Below are 20,830 nucleotides of genomic sequence, written 5' to 3'. Positions count from 1 at the left end.
GAGCCTCTACACACTTTCATCAGATCATAATTGTATACTTGACAGAAACGTGACAGAATATTCAATCAGGTGTCTTGATTGTTTGAATATACACTACACATTCCAGGTCAAAGCATAGATCATAAGGACTAACAGCATGACTAACAGCCTGAACAGTGACCTAAATGGTTGGAATCCCCATGCTGAGGACTAAACTACAATGTCATCAGCTATTATACTGTATGTGAATGGCATTATAGAACATGTCTGTAGATGGAGCTGTTGATCTGTTCTACGGCATAACAATCCAGCTTGTAGAGCTTGTGATGCCGTCAACTGTCCTGCCAGGCTGAAATAGCCTCTAAACTCTAAACATGAAGTTAAGTAAACAAGTTAAGTCTGTTTGGAACCTTTTTTTTTTTTTTTTTTTTTTTTTAAAGGCTTGCCATGTGGAATATATTTTTATTAGTAGGCCTATGTCTCCTGTGACTGTTGTATGTAGGCTATCTTGACTTTATGACCACAGAATTAGTCACAAACAGATCTGATAACACATTTGTTACATATTGTGTAACAATTCAGGGTGTATTGAAGACAGACAGAAAAGTTTAGTAAAAGGATACAGAGATTGCTGCCCCCTACTGCCCATTACAGGCATAACTGTGACCTGACAAAAAGTAAATGGGTGTGCCAGTGTCACATCCACACTGGCGAATTACAGGTGAGAGATGGGGCTGTCCACTCTGCCTACAGGAAAGAGGCTGCAACACTGCATTACTAAAGAACAGTAATATATAATAAATATCCAATTGCATTTTTTTCTGAGATGTCGGGATTGTGATTGGCATTAGCGATATGATTTTTGAATGTCAATGCATTTATTGACTTCAATATTCTGATATTGAAGTCAATATTCCCTTGAAATTGTGCAACTTGAGCAGGCCTAGTGCATGAGAAGCACGGCACTCCAGGGGGTTCATTTTCTACATCAGTTAGCTTCGTCATACAGTAGGCCTAAGTCCCTATTAGGCTACTAAATGTTGCACCCATGTTTGCAATTGAGCGTTAGAACTACCCTTTCTAGAAACACTAAATCCAAGAGTGACATTTCTAACTCCTCTAGGATTGCGATTGAAACGCACCCTAGATTGACTGTGAAGCTCACCAATCAGAGCTATTATTTGTTTTAACCATTAGATTGTGTAATATGTGTCGGAATAACATATTGGTTAAAAAGATTGGTTGAATTAAAAAAAAAACAGTTTACAGGTGAACTACAATAACAAGAAAGAAACCAGAAATTTAAAGTAATGGTATTTTTTTTATTTATAAAGGCAAACATGACATTTGTAGCCTGACTCTCGCCAGACCCTTGTAGTTCCGCCATGCTGAAGCAGACAGCGAACTACAGGATCTGGCGAAAGTCAGGTTATGACATTTGTATGAAAATATAAAATGTGTGTGTGTGTGTGTGTGTGTGTGTGTGTGTCTGTGTGTGTGTGTGTGTGTCTGTGTGTGTGTGTGTGTGGGTTATCGAGAGTTGGGTGGCCGTCTTTGCTCCCCATCTTCAAGAGGCTGATAGAGTGGTACCAGCAGGTGAAAGAGAAAGTCATAGGGAAGCGCTTTCATTCATTCAATGACTGAATAGAATAGAATAGATTATACCATGCTCTGGTGCATATGACACAGCAATGGAGCTTAAGTCGTCACGTGACTTTCTTGCGTCACCACCGAGTTTAAAACCGTGTTAAACTCCAAACTATAGCGACAGAGCAATTGCCCTATTCATGGGTTTCATCCGGTCCCTTTGCACAGGTGTATCGAATCAAGCACCTAGATTATGAATGCAGACTGCATGGTGCTTGATTAATACACCTGGGGAAAGGGACCTGATGAAACCCATGAATAGTGACTTTTTCCAACTCACTAAGGACAACAGCAGAGGCTGCTATGACCACTATCCACGGGGAACCAGTAGAACTAGTGGTGGAATACAGGTACTTGGGCACATTATTTGATAATTTCCTGACATTTAATTCCAACACAGAGGACATTCTCAAGAAATGTCAGCAGCGAAAGTATCTTTTGAGAAAGTTGAACTCATTTGGGGTTAGTAAGCACATACTAACTCTATTTTACTATTCCTTCATTGAGAGCATTATGACTTTCTCTTTCACCTGCTGGTACCACTCTATCAGCTGCGTGTTAAACTCCAAAACCTCCGTTTTAAAGGTATACTATGCAACGTTTTTCAGTTAATCAATTCGTTTCATACCGTTATATATCATTAAATGAGTCAATACCGGTCAAACGATGTCTTTTTCGGCCGCCCTAGTGGTCTATAGCCGTAGAACCACACTTGCAACTTCAGGAATCTTCGGGCACGCACCCATGCTCTACTCCAGGAAGTGTCATGTAAAGTCTCATGAAAAGGCACGGCAGACTGACCGATTGAGGAGTTTTGTAAAATATACACGCTAAAGCTGTAGGGGAAGCTCTGCAGAGAAATATGCAAGCATAAAACGAGCGAAAATTAAAAGTGAAAGCGAAACCGGCGATGAAATCGCCAATCCTGCATAGTATACCTTTAAGGAGCACGGTTTTAAATCGTAGCACAGCTAGCGCAATGCTAACTGACAGAGCAATTGGCCCTATATGTCCTTAGTCTTGTTGACATTTAGTTCCAGATGATTATTATCGCACCAATCCACAAACTCTTGGAGAGCTGGGCCATGATGTAAAGAATTAAGGGCCAGAGAGGAGTGATAGGAGAACTGTATCATCCGCAAATTTAACTAAGTGACCGTTTGGCTGGGTGGTTCTGCAGTCATCAGTGTAGAGAATAAAAAGCAGTGGAGAGAGCACACAACCCTGGGGAGACCCTGTAGACATGTAGGTGAGATCAGAGAGTGTTTGGTTAACAAGCACTCTCTGTGACCTGTTAGTCAGAAAATTAATTATCCGGATCAGCTGATCATCCAGGTGAAAAAAGGATGTAAGCTTCTGGGCCAGGATGTTAGGCTGCAGGGTGTTGAACGCAGATGAAAAATCAGCAAATAAAAGTCTGGCTATAGAATTGGGAGTTTTCAGGTGTTTTTGAATCACTTCATTCATGAAAAGCTTAGCATCATCAGTTCCTCTACCAGTGCGATAAGCAAACTGGAGTGAGTCCATTTTTGAGTCCAATGACCCAGTGATGTAATTTTTGATGATCCTCTCCATTGCCTTCATCACAAGGGAAGTGAGGGCTATTGGTCTCAGATCGTTCAGGACATTGATGTTGCTCTTCTTAGGTATAGGTACCACTGTAGAGTGTTTCCACACCTGTGGGACCCTACCACTGTCCAGAGAGCTTTGGAACAGGAGCTGGAATACATTTGCTAGCTGCTCTGCACAGTCTTTGAGGGTACGACCATTGATGTTATCAGGCCCAGGTGCAGAGTTCTGCTAAGTCCTCTTAAGAGAGCACACCACCTCTTCCCTGCTTATCAAGACGGGAGATTGCCCAGGTTTCAGTGATGACAGAATGGCATCTATTTGATTGCTGTTATTTGTTTCAAATCTAGAGTAGAAGGAGTTCAGATCATTGGGGAGGGCGGCTAAGCTGATGTTGGGGACCTGTATGAGTTTGTGAGTGGTGGGGACAGTATTTACAGCAGCCATGTGTAACAGAGTACAATTGTATTCCTCTATTATTTATAATTACACAAAGATGGTTTTATTTTGACACACCGAATATGTACATAGTCTTCTTCTTCTTCTTCTGGGTATCTATTCAGCTTCCTGCCCCCTATCCCTATCCCCCTCTAATATTTCCTTTTTCCATATTTTTATGTCCCTGCCCCCTTCACCTCTTCCCTGTTTTCTGTTACCCTGGGAAGAGGTATGCTTCATGTCTAATTCATTCTTCTAAATCTAATCTCTATCCCCTTTCTACATTGTCATCCACCACTTTTGAAACTATAATATTGCATATTATTTCTTTGGGTACATTTCCCTTCATGTATTGAAGTGGTGACTTTTACTATTTTAATGTATTTTGTATTGTAATAAGAGCCACATGTGTAACATAAGCCTGTGGCTAACTAGCTTGTTATTACTGCATTACAGCCCTGTAGCTAACTAGCTACTGTAATACTGTATTACCCACAGACTGTTGTTAACGGCTAGTTAGCATGAATCGCTATTACTTAGCTTTTTCGTTTATTGCTTTTTGTAGGAGTTGGGAAGGAACCTGAACCCCAGCTGTACGCTGTTTGTGACTGTTTTGCAGGTGTGTCATTATTGTTGATTAATTTGATGTGTTTTGATGTTAAAACTGTGGACGAGTTAGCTATTTTGTCCGTTATGCTAGCTCCCGCTAGCTAGCTAGCGAGCTAACTAGCTCACTGTTAGAATGGGAAGCTAGGCAGTGTTTTGTGTCGAATTAAGCCTGAATTCCTAGCGAATTGTTTAAGGAACTTGACATATATTTGTTGGGGTTTTATTGGGCATTCTAATTGTAATATGTATATGTTGGGTTACCTGAGCCCTGTTTTCTGTTACCCTGGGAAGAGGAGTTGGGAAGGAACCTGAACCCCAGCTGTACGCTGTTTGTGACTGTTTTGCAGTAAACCGCCCGCTTCTGACTGAAACAGCTGTGTGTCGGCGTCACGTTTTTTTATCATCTATGCTCAACCAATCACAACGCAGAGAGCTAAATCCACCGGTTACACTTGGTGCCGTGACTCCGTGACAGCTAGATCAACGCCTGCTTGATCGCCGGGATAACTGCGCCCCCTCCTCCATCTTCACGCAGGGTGCCGTTTTATGTGTGTGTGTGAAAGAGAGGTACTCAGTGCATAGGATATGTTCTGATATGCAGAGTAGCTACTAGAGCCTCTGTATAATTGTAAATGTTTTATTTTTCTCATTTAATGTTATTGCCGTCAATGTGACTTATAATATTGGTAATTTTGGGTCTGTATATTTAATTCTAGTGACATTTTAAGTTTCACACTATAAGCTCAGCAGTGTGTAGTTTATAAGCTACTGAGCCAGGATAGTTACTGTCTAGTTTTTCACTTCTGGTTCTGGGCTAGCATTATTATTGCATTTAATTTTAAGTCTGTTATTGCTGTAAGATGGCGGGACGAAATAATAGCCCAGATAGGGACTCAGTGGATGATCCATGTATGCTTAGAAACAGGCTGTGTCCCGGTGGTTTTGGGAGAGTTTGCCCTTTGGGGGTACACAGTGTTGGTGGGGGGAGGTCAGTTAGTAGTGTGGGCCTAGATGCCTTGGTTAGAGGCCCAGTGGCTACTTCCACCCCTCTGAGAGATACTGTCTACATGCCCCGCACAAGTCAAACCATTCCAGCAGCACATGCAGCCCCTATGTTTACACTAGCAGCACAGGCAGCCCCTACATCTACACTAGCAGCACATGCAGCCCCTGCATCATCACCTCTTACATGTGCAGCCCCTATGCCCAACACACAAGTGATTAGTGCAGATACACTGGGCATTATCATGTCTGATTTAGCTAGGCAGATCAGTGATAACATCACTGCCAGTATGCACACACTGCATCAGGCCAGTAGTCAGCCACACACCAGCCACTCTTCATCACCCCTGGCAGCGGCAGATGCTTCTAAGGTTAGTGTGACTGTGCAGTCGGACTCCAAACTCCCTCCCTTTTTCAGAGGCGACCACACAGACAAGTTTTCTGTTGATGAGTGGGAGGATGTGGTGATGAGCCATCTCTGTCACTTGGACCGCACAGAGCGTGAGAAGGTTGACTTTGTCATGAGTCGTCTCCTAGGCAAGGCCAGGGATATGGTGAGGGTCTCCCTTAGGTGCAGTTCTGGACTGGCCTCCAGTGGCAGCTTATCTGTCGTGTTTGAAATCCTAAAGAGGAACTTTAGTGAGCTGACGTATTCCAACATGCCGATGAGAGACTTTTACAACACTGTTCCACGCCGCAGTGAGTCTGCTATGGAGTATTGGATTCGTCTCAATAAGGCTATTGGTGTGGCAGAGGAGTGTCTGCGTCAGCAGCAGAAGGCTGTAGGAGATACTGGAGCAGAGGTAGTGGCTATGTTCGTATCTCACTGTCCAGACCCCAAACTTGCTGTTTCTCTCACATTCAAGCCAGCTGAGCAGTGGACGCCGTCAGAGATCCAAGAGAGGTTGGATGCGCGTCAGTGTGAATTGAAGAGAAGTGGGGGAGTGGGTCGTCAGCCTCCTTTACCAGTGTCCACAGACGTTGTGCGTCCGCTAGTTCAGTCCACTGTCCAGCATAGCGAACCACAACTCTCGGCTATGGCCCCTTGGATGTTCCAGTCCTGCAGCCCCGTCACGCCTGAGTCTGCACAGCCACCCAGCTCCCCAGCAGCTGAACCAAGCCTGTCTCATGTGGTGAGCATGTTGGACAAAGTACTTTCAGTGTGCACTGCCTCTGTGTCCCCACGCCCAATGCCAACTCAGCGGAGCCAGGTTCGCCACAGCGAGGCACGCCTGCCATGCAGAGTATGTGGCACACTGCAGCACTCCACATTCAGCCACTGCAAAATGGACCGGCTTTGCCATCACTGTCTGAAGCCTGGGCACGTCAAGAGTGGATGTCCTACAGCACGCCAGACTCAGGTTGGTGCTGGCCATGCCCCGGCCACACAGTTAAACTAGATAGCCCATGTAGTGCGAGGGGTACCATGGACTCTTCTGCCGAAACCCTCGGTGATAATGACTTTGAATCTGTGTATGTAAATAGTTGCACTCTCTTGCCAGCCAATACTACGGCTATCTATCTCAATTCCCAGCGGGTCGGGGGTGCGAGTGACTTGTTCTACACCCCAGTTGTAGTCAGTGGCCTTGTTTCGTTGGAGGGCATGCTGGATTCGGGCTCCATGTCATGTTCGCTGAGCGAAGAGGGTGAAATGAGACTGAAAGCATCAGGCGTTCTACCGTGTCCACAGCCAGTCCCCAGTAACATTGTTCTTATTGGATGTGGCGGTTTATCCACACGCCCTAAGTGCATATATGAGCTGGAGATTGAGGTTTCTGGATCCAAGTTTCTGGTGCCTACTTTTGTGATATCTGGCCAGCGTGATGAGTTTATCATTGGAACCAACGTCTTAAAGCCCCTCCTCAATCGTCTGAAGTCTGAGAAGAAGTACTGGGACGTGGTCACCTCTGCTAGCTCCAGCCCTGAGTGTGAGCGGGTTCTGGAGCTCCTCACTTGTTGTGTTTCACGCTGGGCAGGTCCAGAGTCAGTGGGTCCAATTGGCACGGTTAAGCTGAGGCGAGCCATCACTCTGTTGCCCAAGCAAGAGTACCTGGTGTGGGGCAAGTTACCGAGCCATGTTAATGTGTCACCTGGTAGCACAGTGATAGTGGAGCCCACCGCAGCTCGTTCTGGTCCTAGGAACATTCTAGTGGGGAAAGTTATCACACCGATGTGGGGAGACCACTGGATTCCCATGAGAGTTCTGAATCCGACTGAGTCTCCTGTAAGACTGCGCCGCAACACAAAGCTAGCTGATGTGTTGCCGTGCCTGGCTGTGGAAGATCTGCCTTTGACTCAGGGTATCACCTGTAACAGTGCTGTCCATACTCAGACAAACACGCCACCGCCGCTACACTCTCCAAAGCAGTGTCTAGATGCCTGTGGCCTTGGAGATGTCGACATTGACGCGTGTGAGGTGTCGGATGAGTGGAAGTCCAGGCTGGCTGAGCTACTTACCAGGTTTCACGACGTCTTTTCCAAGGACAAGCTTGACTGTGGGGAGGCGAGAGATTTTGTACACCGCATCCACCTCACTGATGATCGCCCGTTCCGGCTTCCTTACCGCCGTATTCCACCTGCTCACTATCACAAGCTGAGAGAAGTCCTGAGTGACATGGAGGAGAAGAATATCATCAGAAAGTCCATCAGTGAATATGCCTCGCCTTTAGTGATGGTCTGGAAGAAGAACGGAGATCTCAGGTTATGCACAGACTTTCGCTGGCTTAATGCCAAAACTGTGAAGGATGCACATCCCTTGCCACACCAGTCAGACTGTCTCGCTGCCCTTGGTGGGAATGCACTGTTCAGCACCATGGATTTGACATCTGGGTTTTATAACATTCCCCTCCATGAGTCTGACAAGAAGTACACAGCCTTCACAACACCACTTGGCTTGTATGAGTATAATAGACTCCCCCAAGGTCTGTGTAACAGTCCAGCTTCATTCATGCGCATGATGATGAGCATTTTTGGTGACCTCAACTTTTCCACCCTTTTATGCTACTTAGACGATCTTTTAGTCTTTGCTCCATCTGAGGCTGAGGCCCTGTGGCGTCTTGAGGTTACATTCACCAGGTTGAGGGCACACAATCTGAAGCTCTCCCAGAAGAAGTGCCACTTTTTGCGCAAGTCTGTTAGGTTCTTAGGGCATGTTGTGAATGTGGGTGGTGTGTCTGTCGATCAAGAGAAGGTTGACGTCATCTCAAGCTTCACCACACAGGATCTCATGATGGCGGATGGGTGCACGCCTTCCCAGAAGAGAGTTCGCTCCTTCCTGGGAATGGTGATGTATTATCAACATTTCATCCCTGGCTGTTCCTCTATCGCTAAACCACTGTTTGCCCTGACTGCTGGACAGAAACGTAGGGGTAGGCATGACCGGAAGCTCCAGAGGCCTGGTACTTACCGTGAGCTGACTCCGGGTGATTGGACTCCAGCCTGTGTAAAAGCTTTTGAGGACCTCAAGGGGGCACTGATGACCAGTGTAGTTCTAGCCCATCCGAACTTCAGCCAACCGTTCATCCTGTGCACTGACGCTTCCCTTGATGGCTTGGGGGCCGTTTTGTCTCAGGTTCCAGAGGGTGAGGACAGAGCCAGGCCTATAGCTTTCGCCAGCAAGTCTCTTAGTCGGAGCCAGGCCAACTATCCAGCACATCGGCTTGAGTTTTTGGCTTTGAAGTGGGCTGTGTGTGATAAGTTTAGTCACTGGCTCAAAGGTCACACCTTCACCGTCTGGACAGACAACAACCCTCTCACGTACATTCTGACAAAGCCCAAGTTAGATGCATGTGAGCAGCGGTGGGTCTCAAAGCTGGCGCCATACACTTTTGACATCAGACATGTCCCTGGGACAAAGAACGTGGTTGCTGATGCGCTGAGTCGTGACCCCTTTGTGAAGCTTGTCAGCCAACGGCTCTTGTCTGAGTCCTACTTAGATCTGCTGCAGCGAGCTTCTGAAGTGGACAACGGCTGTGTTCAGGACATGTTCCGCCTCACCTGTAATCCTCAGACCATGACTGATTCTTCCCTCAGTCTCGATCAGCCTCTTTCCATGTCAGGTGATGATGTGTCAGCTGCCTTGGATACGCAGGATGCTTGGGAACATGGGGCTCAGCAGCGAGCCACTTCCCTCGGTGACCACCTGACAAGCCTGGGGAATTGTGGTCAGGACACACTCCATACATGGTCGACGGAAGAGCTGAAAGCCCGCCAGCTACAGGATGTGGCCGTTTCCAGAGTGATTTTCTACGTTGACCGGAAACTGAGACCGTCAAGGCGTGAACGTGCTCAAGAGAATCATCTGGCCTTGAAAATGCTGCGTCAATGGGAAAAGTTCCAGCTTAGAGATGGAATTCTCTACCGAGTTTCCAAAGACCTGCTCACCAACACAAAGAGGTTTCAGTATGTTGTGCCGGACTCTCTGAAAGCTGATGCATTGGCTGGCGTGCATGACTTGGCCGGTCATCAAGGTCAACCTCGAACACTCTCCCTTGCTCGTCAGAGGTTTTTCTGGTACGACATGGAGAAGGATGTTAGGAGTCATGTCAGAAACTGTGTGAGATGTGTCCTCAGCAAAACCCCTGAGCCAGCAGCCAGAGCTCCCCTGCAGAGCATCAAAACATCTGCCGCTCTGGAGCTCGTCTGCATTGATTTCTGGTCTGCAGAGGACAAGAACAACAAGTCCGTGGACGTCTTGGTCGTCACTGACCACTTCACTAAGCTGGCCCACGCGTTCCCCTGTCAAGACCAGACGGCTAGGCGCGTGGCGAAGAAGCTCTGGGACAACTATTTCTGTGTGTATGGCTTTCCCATCCGCTTGCACTCAGACCAGGGAGCTTCGTTTGAGAGTGAGCTGATCGCGGAGCTTATGGAGCTGGCTGGCGTGCAGAAGTCTCACACCTCTCCCTACCATCCGATGGGCAACGGTGGTACAGAGAGGTTTAACCGGACGCTGGGAAACATGCTGCGGTCCTTGCCTCCACAGTCCAAACAGAAGTGGCCCCAGTTGATTCAAACCATGACATTTGTGTATAATTGCACAGTCCATGAGACGACTGGGTTCGCACCGTTTTATTTGATGTTTGGCAGGGTCCCGAGGCTGCCTGTCGACCTGATGTTCAGGAACGTGAGCTGTGACGAGAAGATTGCGGACTATGGCTCTTATGTGAAGGCTCTGGCCAGCGATCTCCAGTCCGCCATGCAGACTGCTCAGAGGAACTCCAGGCTCGAACAGAGACATCAGGCTGAGCAGTACGACAGGAGAGTCAAAGGTTTGGCGCTTTCCATCGGTGACCGTGTCCTTGTTGCCAACAAAGGTTGCAGAGGGAAGCGGAAGCTCGCTGACAAATGGGAACCGGATGTGTACACTGTGATAGCCTCAAAGCCCAGTCTCCACATCTACAGAGTTGAGGGCAGTGACGGTAAACGAAGAGTGCTGCACAGAAACCTCCTGTTGCCAGTGAACTTTCTGCCACTCAGTGGAACTTCTGAAGTCACTTCAAGCAAGGCAGTCGAATGTGTCAGTGTGAGTGCGTCCCTGTCCGATGCTCCCTTGTCAGACCTCTCTTCTGATGATGCCCTACCCCCTACTGCCACTGATCTGTCATGCCAGGATGGCCCCGTTGCAGACCGTACCTCCTCATGGGTTGCTGAACAGTCTGCAGTGCAGGATGATGTTCTTGGATCTGATGTGGATGGCCTGGGATCCCCCAATTCAGATGTGTCTCCTGATGGCGATATGGGATCTTTTACTGATGGTGTGGTGGGCCCTGTTGATGATGTCACGCCCATTGCCCCTCCCAATCCCCCTCACAACACTGATACTGACTACACTGACCCCTTACCTCCCCCTCCCACATCTAGGTTTGGTAGAGTTATTAGACCTGTGTGTAGACTGATAGAGTCTATGACTCAGTTACAGACTATCCTAGGTGGGGATGAGGCCTTAGGCCACGTCATTCACGTGTAGTAGGCACATGTGGGTTGGTATTTAGTTGTCTTTCAGCTTTTTGCTGTCATCCATGGGTTGTGGAGTGTGTGAACTGTTCTTTCTGTGTGACATTACAGAGTTATTGCTCACTCGTCATAGACTGTGCTTAGTTGTAGCCTTACTGCTGAGGTGTGTATGGCACCTCGCGTACCCAGTTAGTGTCCCGGGTCCTGATCACCCCGGTTCACGTCTGACCTTTCTAGGTAGCTGCCACGCTGGTATTTGTAATGGCTGTTGGAGGGAATTGATGGGTGCTGTTGTGTTTGAAATTGTTTTTTTATCTTTGTATAATTCTAGGGGGGTGAGTGTAACAAGTACAATTGTATTCCTCTATTATTTATAATTACACAAAGATGGTTTTATTTTGACACACCGAATATGTACATAGTCTTCTTCTTCTTCTTCTGGGTATCTATTCAGCTTCCTGCCCCCTATCCCTATCCCCCTCTAATATTTCCTTTTTCCATATTTTTATGTCCCTGCCCCCTTCACCTCTTCCCTGTTTTCTGTTACCCTGGGAAGAGGTATGCTTCATGTCTAATTCATTCTTCTAAATCTAATCTCTATCCCCTTTCTACATTGTCATCCACCACTTTTGAAACTATAATATTGCATATTATTTCTTTGGGTACATTTCCCTTCATGTATTGAAGTGGTGACTTTTACTATTTTAATGTATTTTGTATTGTAATAAGAGCCACATGTGTAACATAAGCCTGTGGCTAACTAGCTTGTTATTACTGCATTACAGCCCTGTAGCTAACTAGCTACTGTAATACTGTATTACCCACAGACTGTTGTTAACGGCTAGTTAGCATGAATCGCTATTACTTAGCTTTTTCGTTTATTGCTTTTTGTAGGAGTTGGGAAGGAACCTGAACCCCAGCTGTACGCTGTTTGTGACTGTTTTGCAGGTGTGTCATTATTGTTGATTAATTTGATGTGTTTTGATGTTAAAACTGTGGACGAGTTAGCTATTTTGTCCGTTATGCTAGCTCCCGCTAGCTAGCTAGCGAGCTAACTAGCTCACTGTTAGAATGGGAAGCTAGGCAGTGTTTTGTGTCGAATTAAGCCTGAATTCCTAGCGAATTGTTTAAGGAACTTGACATATATTTGTTGGGGTTTTATTGGGCATTCTAATTGTAATATGTATATGTTGGGTTACCTGAGCCCTGTTTTCTGTTACCCTGGGAAGAGGAGTTGGGAAGGAACCTGAACCCCAGCTGTACGCTGTTTGTGACTGTTTTGCAGTAAACCGCCCGCTTCTGACTGAAACAGCTGTGTGTCGGCGTCACGTTTTTTTATCATCTATGCTCAACCAATCACAACGCAGAGAGCTAAATCCACCGGTTACACTGTTCTTAAGGCCTTGCCAAGCTGAGCGGAGATTTCCTTCAGAAAAAGATTGTTCCATCTTTTCTTTATATCTCAGTTTAGCACGTTTAATGGCCCACTTAACGTCCCTGTTGACCTCCTTCTTTTCAGCCTCAGTGCCTGAGAAGAATATTCTCTTTTTCTTGTTTAGGATTTGCTTACTGTAAGATCCTTTGTGATCCAAGGTTTGTTATTGGGGAAAATAGTAACTTTCTTTTCTGGAATTATACTCTCTACACAGAATGAGAAGACTGTATCCACCTGATCATCAATATTGCTGGAAGAAGCTACAAGATTGTTCCAGATGGTAGTTTCAAAGCAACCCCGTAGCCTGTCAATACTTTCACTCGTCCACTGCTTAATGGTCTTCACAACCCTCTCTGTTCTCCTAACAACTGTCTGGTAGGCAGGTGCAAGCAGCACAGTATTGTGATCTGCAGCACCAATAGGGGGCAGTGCAATTGATCTGTATGCTTCTGGGATGGAGCCATAGCATTTATCTAGTGTTTTACCTAGGCGGGTGGTACAGGTGACATATTGATGAAAGCCCTTTAAGAATTTATCTACTAGGCAGTGATTAAAATCCCCCAGGATGAATTTGGGAGAGTCAGGTGAGATGAGTTCCAGTTTTTCTAAAGTTCTTCCAATATGCTCTGTGGCCGTAGTGGCACTCGCTTTGGGATGAATGTAAACCAGTATGAAGAAAAGTTGGGGGAATTCTCTAGGTAAGTAAAATGGGCGAAGGGAGACGGCAAGGAGTTCAATTACACAACTTCTCCCTTACAATGCATGTTGAGCACCAGCGCTTATTGACATAAAAGCACACGCCCCCTCCACGTTGCTTGCCTGTGAGCTCGTTATCACGGTCAAGTCTTATAGGGGTTCCATAACCATCAATGTGCAGACAGTTATCATCATCGTTCTTATTCAACCATGTCTCAGTGAATGCAAGGATAGCAGTCCTGAACTCAAACATGTGAACCAGGGACCAAGGGAACTACTGAGGCTACCCACTAACCACGTGACCGCTCTAATCTGGCTTTAACATGGAAGTCAACGGCTGTCGCAATTTTGAGATATCGATGGCTTTGATCTGGTGCTAATCTGGTGCCGGAGATAACACAAGTCAACGGTAACATCCAGCCTGCACTGAAAACAGAGACAGAGACGTCCGACGACGTAATGACGTCAAATGCGAACATAGGACTCTTAATTAAATCAACCAATGTATGCTTTACCAATTATATTAGTTGTTTGATAACCAATGTATTTGTTTAATATCTACCAATATCTTAATTTAATCAACCAATGTATGCTTTACCAATGATATTAGGTTGTTTGATAACCAATGTATTTGTTTAATTGCTACCAATGTCTTAGTTAAATTAGCCAATATGTGCTTAACCAACAAGATTAGTAGTTTTTTTTAACCAATCTGTTTTTGGCGTAAGTGACATTTCACCAACTTTACAGGAGAGCCAAAACAAATCTAACTGCTTCTATATGTTCACAGTTAAAGACCTTTGGTTTTTGTTCAATAACTTTATATTTATAAATATTTTACTTTTATCATTTTGTCAGCTAGAAAGAGCTCATCAGGAGCTTTCAGGTGATATATAACTCAATTTTGACCAAAATGTCACTTATGCCCCTTTGGTTCTCAGCCCTCGATATATTTGGCCTAGCATAGATGTGTCAGATTCTGATACCATCCTAGCCACATCCTGAGTATCGTCCCCTAGCTACATCCTGGATACCAGCCTAGCCACATCCTGAATATCGTCCATAGCAACATCCTGGGTGTGCAGCCTGACCAGAGCTTGGTTTACTAAAATGTGTGTGTGACAAGCAGAGTAGGCCTATAGCCTATCATGCATCTGCACTTGCTTGTACTTCAACATAGTCTGAAAACAGCAACACTTACCACAAGTCAAATGACTGAATATAAATCCTAAGCACATCCACGCAAACCAGTCATGTTGCCTGGGACTCTTTACAGTCTTTGCCAATTGTTACATTTCATGAGTGTGCTAGCTGTATAGCAGCACTAGCTGTGCTAGTGTGATAGCTGTATTACAGAGTATAGAGGTAGGTGGGGCATATTTTAACCATGTTAACTCACATCTAGAGGGTGTACACTTAAAGAAAATATGCAATGTAGGCTGTTTAATTAGTTTTCCCTTTACTCCATAAGTTATGGCCCCAATTTGGGTGTTGACCTCTTAGAACTGGCTATTGGAACCAAGAAACCTGTGCTAAACTAGGCGAGCGGTGGGTGCGTCAGGCCCGGTAACTCTGGGGAATATGATTAATAACCTAAAGTCACAAAATGGCGCCGTGTTTATCTTAGTGTAGGTGGTTGAATGACCTTTCCCTTATTATTATTATTTTGTATCTATTTTGTTGTTCTTGCATTTTTTGGCTTGAAATGACCTTGTCCAGTACAATATAAATTTGACCCCCAACCTCTTCATTCACCTTAGAAATTGACTCAGCATCCCAGAAAACCCTGACCCATTAGGTGCAGATATGCTATTCTTATATTCCATCCGACGATTTTGACTAATAACAAATTTGCCACTGCCTACATTTAATGTTATCATCCTGAAATGTTCACTAGATTTCCTAAGGATACCAAAAATGCAAAAACTGCAACTTTTTTTTTGAGGGGTCCGATGTAATTTTGCAAGTTTTCCCCTTGACTAAAAGGCAACAAAGAGAAGCTGCAGGGGGCATTGACTTCCTGAGGAAATGCTGTTTTAAGGCTTGTGTGTTCTTTTTGGAGCGTCTGTAGATTTAAAAACAAACTATAGTTTTAACCTTCATGACCTTCATGATTTTTTTGAATGGGTTAAAAAAAATCCGATATTGTAGTGCTTAAAGGTCTTTAGCCTACTAAGCTATGTTGAAGGTGTTTGTGTTATCTAGTTGTATTGAAGATTGTTTTCATCGTCCTCAACGTTGATTTGATTACTTTATCATTTAGCTGTCCTTATCCAGTACAATTCGTAACTAACTAACCACTGGGATACTCTAAGCATCTCACGGTTCAGTGCTTAGGGACGATGGAACAAACATCCCTCTGGTGTCCTACTAATAGCAGTTTTCTTCTTGATCGTTCCATTAATAATTGAGGTCATTATTTAGTCTTTTTATTATTATTTTTTTTTACAGAAATCTACGGTGGCCGAGAAGGGCCAAACGCGCTCAATTAGAGAAAGCAGTTTCAAATACAAAACGGTGCAAATTAACAAAAGTACAAACAGAGAAACGTGGTACAAATGAAAAAAACGCACTGCAAGAAACAAAAGCAAATGCATCTTCATGAAATGCGCTGCAGGAAGAGAAACGATGCAAAACTCAAAACGCTGCATCTTCATGAAATGCGCTACAAATAGAGAAACGATGCAAGATACAAAAAGCTGCATGTACAGCGCTCCTACAACGGAAGTGCTCCAAACCTCCAGAGGGCGCTCTCACAGTGACAGCGCCATGGAGAGGCAGACACACAGGAGGATGACGAGTTCTGTACCACGTTTCTCTGTTTGTACTTTTGTTAATTTGCACCGTTTTGTATTTGAAACTGCTTTCTCTAATTGAGCGCGTTTGGCCCTTCTCGGCCACCGTAGGGAAATCATCTTGGTGCACATTTAAAAGAAAGTAACAAAAAAGTGTAGACAGGACTATAGTAAGGTGACCAGATGTCGGGGACCAAAACCGGGTACATAATCCCAAAAAAAGGGGACATTTTCAATTTGACTATCAATCTGATTGAAATACATACAAATTTTGTCTTCAAAAACGGGGACAAACTGTATGTAGTTTTTCTGTGTTTTCCCGGGGACAGGCAACCCAAAACGGGGACTGTCCCCTGAAACCGGGGACGTCTGGTCACCCTAGACTAGGATTATTGCATTGCCAGCTCCATTTTGGCCTTATGCTATCATGTGTCACTTGGGGGGCCCCTACTTCCTGTAGTGCCTTGGATCATGTCTTGAAGGCCACCAGAAACCAGGAACTGACCGTCTTTTGGTGTCTGAAGTCCTCAGATACACAATAATACACACGTACAGTAACAGTCAATATTGAGCAGAGCATGTTTAATTTACAATTATTTACATACAATAAGACATACAAATTGGACAAATTGGGTTTCACTATGTAACATGGTGGATCGTCCAGTGCTATATGGCAGTGCAGATATTTCCAGCCAACAGTTTTTTTTCACAGTTCCGGTGTTCCAGAGCACTATCCCTGAAGGTTATTCATACAGTGTGTGTGTGTGTGTGTGTGTGTGTGTGTGTGTGTGTGTGTGTGTGTGTGTGTGTGTGTGTGTGTGTAAAATCTGGACATGTGTAAGCTCTCCAAATAAACCAATGACCAGTGCATCCTGTGTACATCTGTCTCTGTGTCTCAGTGTGGGCTTGTGTTGTGTGTTAGTGTGTGTGTGTGTGTGTGTGTGTGTGTGTGTGTGTGTGTGTGTGTGTGTGTGTGTGTGTGTGTGTGTGTGTGTGTGTGTGTGTGTGTGTGTGTGTGTGTGTGTGTGTGTGTGTGTGTGTGTGTGTGTGTGTGTGTGTGTGTGTGCTAAGGTGTACTGTACACGTGTGTATGTGTAAACATGTGCGTGCGAGTCCGCCAGTGTCCGTGCGCACCCTGCAGAGTATCCTCCTGTGGCGTGTTTGCTGAGGGAAGGAAACGCACCCCGCCACAGGCTTGTGTTGATCTCCTCCTCGTCTTCCTCCTTAACCTTCAGCCTATTGAGCTGCTGCTGCTGCTGCTGCCTCTTCTTACATAACGCCCATCTGCACCCCAACACTAGCTACGCAGCAATGCTAACGGTTGCGCTAGAGGCTAGAGCAACGACCTGACCCGCAGATGTTCCACTCTATTACGTAGTTAGCTTAAATGTCATCTTGTTTATACTTGGGTTTCTTTGAGAGGTAGGATTTTTTTTTTTTTTTTTTTTTTGCAGGACTGAAATATGTCAGTCTTATGATAAGCACACAACAACCAGAAAATTATTAGAAAGACTTGAATCAACTTGAATCGAGGTGGATCTTAAAAAAAAACACTTTGGAGATTGAATCACTCAAATTCTCTGAAATGAGGCCAAACCAAATTAGTTTTAACCCAGTATTTCCTTGCACTAGATACAGCCAACAGGCTTTAAAATGTCTTAAAAGCACCTTTGAAAATTATTTTTTTTCTGTCTGTCTGGACACTGGACATAGAAGAACAGGAGTGTCACTGTCTGACTTCTGCTTCACCTTTCAGCTGACTTGCAAACTGAAACTGGCAGACGCAGCACTGGAGTCATGCCCACGTCCCTCCGTGTCCTTATGTCACAAAGCCAGCATCTCATTTCCCTTCTCTCTCTGTATCACTCCATCTCTCTTCCTCTCTTCTTCTTCTTCTTCTTCTTAAACCTCCTGTTCTCTCCATTTTCTTTCTCTGGAAAACCCTCAGACCAGTTAGCACATCCCCTTTACTCTGTCTATAGTGTTCTCCATTGGTCGTTCTCATTGTCTGTCCCCCCCCCACCCCCCTCCCCCTCAGACATTCGCCCAATCACAGGTTGCTGATGCTGATGCCGTTGGAGAAGGATCCCCGCCTGGCGGGCGCGTGAGTGGGTCGCGTGCAGCAGGGCAGCCTCTGCAGCAGCGACTCGCGGAAGTTGCGGCACATGAGGAAGTAGATGACGGGGTCCAGGCACACGTTGAGCGAGGCCAGGAACAGCATGGCCTCCTTGGCCTGGAAGAGCACGTAGCGGCCGGCGTCGGAGAAGCCGTTGTCGCGGTTCTGGCTCAGCGTGTAGGGCACGCGGCACACGTGGTACGGCACGAAGCAGACGAAGAACACCGCCAGGATGCTCAGGATGCTGCGGTTGGACTTGCGCCGCACCTGCTGGTTGCCGCCGCCGCGGCCCAGCCGCCGGTAGGAGCGGTAGACGCGCAGCGCGATGGACGCGTAGCAGAAGGCCAGCAGCAGCAGCGCCGCCCAGAAGATGCCCACGCTCACCAGGCTGGAGACGCGGTGCCACTCCTTGCCCAGCTCGCTCTTCAGCTTCATGCAGCTCCACTGGCTGCTGGCCGGCAGCCGCTGGTTGCTCAGGAACGAGTTGGGCAGGCTGCAGACCAGCAGCAGCAGCCAGGCGAGGCAGGAGAGCGCGCGGGCGAAACGCACGTGCCGCAGCAACGACGAGCAGGACATCGAGGAGGAGCACAGCGAGCCGGCGGAGGGCATGGAGGAGGAGGACGAGGAGCAGGAGGAGGACGAGGAGGAGTGGACGATCTTGACGTAGCGCTCCAGGCTGATGAGGCCCATGAAGAGGATGCCGGCGTACATGCTCAGGTAGAAGAGGACGCCCGTGTAGCGGCACGTCACCTCCTGGAGGGGCCGCCCGCCCAGGCCCGCCTCGCCGGCGATGCGCCACGGGAAGGTGAACAGCATGAGCAGGTCGGCCACCACCATGTTCTTCAGGTAGACGATGAGCGCCGACGAGCTGGACATGCGGAAGAAGATCCAGGCGGCCAGGCCGTTGAGGACCACGCCCACCACGCAGATCACCAGGTAGAGCACGGGAAGCACCTGACGCGTGAACACACTGGTGAGGTCCGTCTGGTTACCACGGAGACCGGTGCTGTTGGCGAAGTCCATGCCTACAGACCATGGAGATGTCAAGAAGGAGCAGTCGGTTAGTCGGATGCATGGACATGTAGTGTCAGTCTCCCCCAAAAACAACTTTCAGTTATGCTGAAGTTCAAATGAATTAAAACTTCTGAGAGGTTCTTAAACAACAGAACAGTACAAATCCATATCAAAATATTGTAAAAAAGTGTTACAGTGTAAACATTGAAGGGGCTCAATGGATTTTTACAGTGTACCCATTGATCATTTTTACATGCAAATATGTACATCATTTCATGCAAATATATTGTGGATGCCCCACGAAAAATGTCAGGAGAGACTTGTGCACTAGCTTAGTGTTATGTTAGCCTCTATAGTTGGCTTTGGGTGAAACATTGTCTGTGTGAAGAGTCTCAATACCATATTTTCACCATTAGATATTGCTTTCCTGTTGCTTAAGCCCTCTTGATAAGACATTCATTTGAGACAAGACTGTTAAGATTGTTGCATAATGGTTCTGTCGTAGGAGATTTGCAAAAATAGAACACCAAAGATAGCAATAAATTACGGAGCCCCAAAGGACCATGGTGGGAAGTGTCTTTTTAGAGGTGGGAATTAAGTTTTATTGCTCTAGTGGTGTTGTTGTTGTTGATGTTGTGGTGGTTTGGTTTACATTTTTGTTTTTGGAGGAACCAGGGACCACTTCAACTTCCCATCTACAATAAGCATGTAAAACAATTTGAAACCGGGAAAATAAATATATTCCTATATGCATCTTATGTAAATACTTATGTTCCCAATCCTAACCTCAATCTAAATCAAATCTAACACTAAGAACATATGTAGCTGTTGTGTGTTATGGTAAAGTGATTTACTGATACATTTCCTAAACAAACACACTGTGAGAACTGAGACTGGAAAAGTCTGTAAGGTGTTTGTATACAGACCTTATGAGGAGACCGGTGAATGATGAGGCAGGGATGTTTGGTTGACCCAGAATGTTGAATATCTCTCTCCGTCTCTCCCCTGAGTAGGTCTCTCTTCAGTTGTCAACTAGTCAAAATGCTGTGCAGTCTTTCGATCAATGTCAGAAACGTTTTAGTAGATAATCACTTAAAAGTCAACGATTTGACCAATGTGTCAAAATTCACTAATATCACAGATTTACCACTAATATTTCATGTCATGATATCTCCACAGCTCTTAGCAAACTCTACCAGCGCTGCAAACTCGTACTTCCCCTCATGTAAGGTCCAGCTGCACTACAAGAGCCCTGATCATCTGCCCTGCTCCTTTATAGCATGCTCTCTCTCTCTCTCTCTCTCTCTCTCTCTCTCCCTCTCTCTGTCTCTCTCTCTCTCTCTCCCTCTCTCTGTCTCTCTCTCTCTCTCTCTTCCCCTCTCTCTCTCGGACAGGAAGTGAAATGTATGCTCTCTTTCCTCCCACTCTTCCGTTTCTGTTTCACGTTTTAACACATTTTTTCAATTGCCTGAGGCGAACTCCACCTACCTCTCCCCTCTGCTCTCATCTCCTGTGTAAAGGTGAAGGTATAATAGGTAGAGTGCACATATTCACTCATTGTTCTTCTGTGCTGTG

The 20,830-nt window shown here is 45.9% G+C and overlaps 1 protein-coding gene across 1 annotated transcript; it reads right to left on the bottom strand.

The window, feature by feature from the left end:
- Positions 1-18,174: 18,174 nt before the first annotated feature.
- Positions 18,175-20,461, bottom strand: LOC134099773 (P2Y purinoceptor 14). Its single transcript, XM_062552772.1, has 2 exons — positions 20,182-20,461; positions 18,175-19,266 (listed from the first exon to the last, which is right to left on the bottom strand). Exon 2 carries the CDS (start codon positions 19,262-19,264, stop codon positions 18,176-18,178), a length of 1,089 nt encoding a protein of 362 aa, XP_062408756.1. The 5' UTR covers positions 19,265-19,266; positions 20,182-20,461; the 3' UTR covers position 18,175.
- Positions 20,462-20,830: the final 369 nt, after the last annotated feature.

The sequence above is a fragment of the Sardina pilchardus genome, chromosome 13 (genome assembly GCF_963854185.1).
Source record: "Sardina pilchardus chromosome 13, fSarPil1.1, whole genome shotgun sequence".
In the NCBI taxonomy this organism is placed as follows: Eukaryota; Metazoa; Chordata; class Actinopteri; order Clupeiformes; family Clupeidae; genus Sardina; species Sardina pilchardus.
The sequence above is the reverse complement of the archived record's forward strand: the minus strand, read 5'-3'. Positions and strand labels throughout refer to the sequence as shown.

Bases quoted from the DNA above. Each gene is read 5' to 3' on its own strand.
- LOC134099773 (XM_062552772.1), bottom strand. From the start codon at position 19,264: ATGGACTTCGCCAACAGCACCGGTCTCCGTGGTAACCAGACGGACCTC.